At 38.8% G+C, this 4078-nt stretch overlaps 1 protein-coding gene across 1 annotated transcript in view; it reads right to left on the bottom strand.

Annotated features, from left to right (window-relative positions):
- Positions 1 to 228: 228 nt before the first annotated feature.
- Positions 229 to 4078, bottom strand: part of LOC144665431 (uncharacterized) — a 38151-nt gene continuing 34301 nt past the window's right edge. The window contains exons 16-17 of the mRNA XM_078526685.1: positions 842 to 1222; positions 229 to 531 (exon numbers count right to left, since the gene is read on the bottom strand). Coding sequence (XP_078382811.1) covers positions 299 to 531; positions 842 to 1222 — 614 coding nt within the window. The 3' untranslated portion in view covers positions 229 to 298. The remainder of the gene's footprint in view (positions 532 to 841; positions 1223 to 4078) is intronic.

Below are 4078 nucleotides of genomic sequence, written 5' to 3'. Positions count from 1 at the left end.
GAACGAATCTGTTAAATTTTGTATGCTAATTTATCAATGTGCGTTAGAAGTCCATCATATTTTGGCACCCTATTTCAAACTGCGTAATAAAATGAAAATGATCAGAGATTATTTTGTTCCACTGTAAAGTTTTTTTGTTTTTTTCTTAAGTTTTGAGCCATTCAGGCCCTCATCGTGCGTAATAATCGCTTAGTATTGCGCCGAAGAACTCGCCCACCATAATTCGCCATACATTGATCTTACAGAACAGGGGCCAGCTTTCTGTGACGTCATCTGTGCGCAGCGCTATTGTCCGTATTTAAAAATTAACCGGCCTGATCTTCATTTCGGTTTTTTTTGAATTACTCGAAAAACCACTCCAGTTAGTATCTTGATGATAGATACCATTCAGGTTGCTGTGGTAACAACTGTTATACCACCAGGCTCCTTTATAATACACAGCACAGTTTTCGCTGCTGTAACTGTCGTTATCCTGATCTTTTGTTGTGAATGGATAACCATTATGATAAGCCAGAGAATCTCCAGCGGTTCCTAAACCAAAACAACACAAACCTGAGTATAAAATGAAGGGTTTTTCTACTACAATGGTTTAACAAACTGTAAAAGAAAACTACATGTAATTGCCATAACAAACAACATAACAAGCTTTCGTAAAAGACAAATTGACCTTTAAATTCTGTCTGACAGTTATTATTTGATGACTACAATTAATAACCACCTATTCCGCAATGGCGAGTGAGGAAAAAATAGCATTTCTAAACTAAGAGTCAAGTTCTCCGGAATATTCTGATCATGTGCTGAGATAAATAAAAAACAACAAGTGTGATTAACAAACCCTAACCTGAGTAGCTCCCCACGCTCAGCTGGTACTTATTCCCCTCGCTCGCAATCCCAAACGAATCGTACTGGGCGTAAGCAGTGTTTCCTGCAAAATCTTCCAGATCAACACGTAGCTTGTATTGTCCACTGCTGGTCAGACGGTGCATCTTTTCTAGCCCTAGCCAATATTCCCCGTTAAGATTACCGAAGCCTCGTTTGTAGTCAGCCCAGCCGCGGTAAAAATCGACTGATCCGTCCTGTCTCTTTTGAAACACTGTCCACCCACCACCGGCTGTTGTTTGGTCGCAAAACACATCAAATGCATCTGAACCGTCAGGGGTGATTGTGTAAACACCACTGTTTCGTTTACCAGATTTGTACAGCGCAGCACAGTCCTTGACAGCTGCAAAACACAAAATGACAATATTTTTCATCGTAAGGAAAAGCCAAACTTGAACACGCGAAATAACTTAATGAGATGACTTAAAACACATCATCAAAGTCAGACACTCCTTTGGTTCTGATGTAAAAACACTCTACCTCTTTCCTTGCAAAGAAAGTTAGTTATAATGAGATTATTTAAAAAATCCAGCAATATTGATAAGTCATTATCTTCATTTTGTTTCGGAAAGTAGCTTCCGAGTGCATATTGATTTCAAGTTTTGAGAAATCAATCTGTCTGTCTCTCAAACCCCGTCGCGAAAAGTTTTACTTTTCGATAACACAAAAAGGCACGGAAACACCCGAAGAAAATAAGCCTTACTCCACTGGAAATAAAACTTAAAGTGCCTATGAAGTAAAAAATATTTTTGCGTTTTTTTGTAGCTTGTTGTATGTACTTTTCGAAATGCCCAAAAGCGAATAGTGTTAAAGAGAGAAAAATCCGAGTTTTTGCCGCCTAAAGTTCGAATTTGACGTCTGAAAAGTGGGGCCATTTCGCGCGCGGCCAAAACGATCATATTACAAGGTCGTGACGTAGGAAATTGTTCAGACGACTCGAGCGTAATGGCGGATAAGAGAAGTGTGAGTGTAAGAGGTAATCAATGCGTGCTCGGAGGCCCCAATAAAACCAATTGCCGAGACAAAACAAGTACAGCGAGAGTATCGATGCATTATCTACACAAAAACTGAACTTTGCGGCAGAACTGGAGTCGGTTTTTGCGAATTCACGGCGACAATGTCCCACAAATCAGCCTCCAGCACATTTTGACGAAAGCTGCAACGATGGTCTTCGATAAAGCGTTGGCGGCATTTTATTCAGACAGTGGAAACCATGTCCAGCTAGAGGTATCTAATCCAAGTGGCTATTGCCACAAGAAACACTGCTCGTCAAACTTTCCTCTTGTGTCTCGCGATCGGAAAGCACATTAAATTTTGTATTCATGCACTAAGCATTTGTAGATTTGTTTCGATTTCTCAAAGCACACCTGACGACTCGCGCAAGAATATATGAAGTATAAAATGAATCATACAATAAATGTAACGGTAAATAAAGGCGCCCCAAGTTATTTAGTCAAGTAATGTTTGGTTTTATAAGCTGTGTTATGATTAATGAAGCTATCCGGTAAATCGAAGTTATTGCTTCCTTTCTGGGCGCCATTTTGATTTTTGGTTTATAGTGCAAACTACAGCACCTGAATATACTATATTCTTGACATCCACGAATGCCTTGTAGAAGAATTATTATATAATAGAAACTGAATATATCTGAAATATTTACGATATGCATGCTGTTAAAGAAAGCAGTCTATACTAGCACATGTAAATGTAAATATTAAGTAGGCCCTGGCCCTGGTCAGATTGTACACCTGTTTAAGTGAAAGCTTTGTTACTCTCATTTGATTAATACACAAGTTCCATCAGTTTACAACACACATATAGTGAGACTGAAGTATAGCAACTTAGTGTTGATGGAATGCTATCCCATAGCAGAAAACCCCCAGCATATAAGGATTTCCCTGATAATTTTTAAAGTAACCATTCATACTCCTCGGTTACGTGAGGCAGTCACTGAGATTTTAGTGTCTCACCCAACAGCCTAAGGCAAATGACTCAAGACTCAGGGCTCAAACGCAGACCACTTGATCCGGTGCTCCAAATGCTAACTGTTAGGCCATGGTGTCTCCCTGGAATGTGCTGATGTGTCAAATGTTGCTATTTTTCATTTTTTAGTTTCCCAAATCCAAGTTTCTGGCTCTCTCAAAACAGTATTATTGTTTCCATTCTATTATAAGTCACCCAGACCCCAGTCGAACAAAGTGAGTTTTGATCATACTTATAAAAACAAAGAAAATCATTCTGTATTTTTTTTCATGGACTGGTACTTTCAAGTGCACATAGCTTTTTTTCCCTTTTTTGCTCCCGCCACAATTTTCGCGCAGCCAGAATCTTTCGCTCTTCGCCAGAATCTTTCGGTCTTCGCCAGAATATTCGTTCGCGCCCCAAACATAGCAGCACTTTGCTCGCACGGGAATGCTTGCTATGCAGGCTAAAGTTCACATGAACAATGAACTAAAAAATTACATCATAGAAGGATACCAATACAAATGTTTATTGTGGCAGTGCAGTGTCAGGGGGGTGTTTACATGATCCCTGGTGTGAGATGAAAAATTAATACTGTCTGTAGTACATATAAATATTTGAAGCAAACAGTCATATTCCATGTTTACATCACACCGGAATAATTTTTTATAATGGGATGAAAATCTTGCAGCGGTACAGTAACCAGGGTAACCTTGCACCGGTATGACATGCTCTGGTATGTCATTTTATTGTGGTGTTTAATCATGTAATCACCCTCTTAGTACAATGTGCCAAGTATCATTCCGAATGCAAGATTTCAAGTGCCATAATGTAGGGTAGGTAGAATAACAAGAATCTGTGATAATAAAATATTATTATTACCTTTTCCTGTTTTTCTGGTAATTAATTGTGCAAGTATAGAGTAGCAGAACCTCATTCCCTCTACAAAGAGGGCCAACCCCTTTCATAACCCCAAAGGCAGGAATTTATACCAAATGTTATGATCTGACATGTAAACATAAGCTGGTAATGGGCCTTTAACTATCCCAGCCCGTGTATCCACAAATCTAATAGGTAAGCCATTCATATGAGTCTGCCATAGGGATTCTAAAGAACAAAGTATAAAATTAACAAGGATCTTTTTAAGTTCATAAGTTCTCAAAATTTTAGTGACTATTGTAAATGTGCCCTCTACCATGCAGAAATATATATACAGGTATCAGATTATTAAATACAC

Source organism: Oculina patagonica, chromosome 9 (genome assembly GCF_052425735.1).
Source record: "Oculina patagonica isolate OP01 chromosome 9, crgOcupat, whole genome shotgun sequence".
Lineage (NCBI taxonomy): Eukaryota > Metazoa > Cnidaria > Anthozoa > Scleractinia > Oculinidae > Oculina > Oculina patagonica.
Note: the sequence above shows the minus strand (reverse complement) of the source record. Positions and strands in the feature narration are given on the sequence as shown.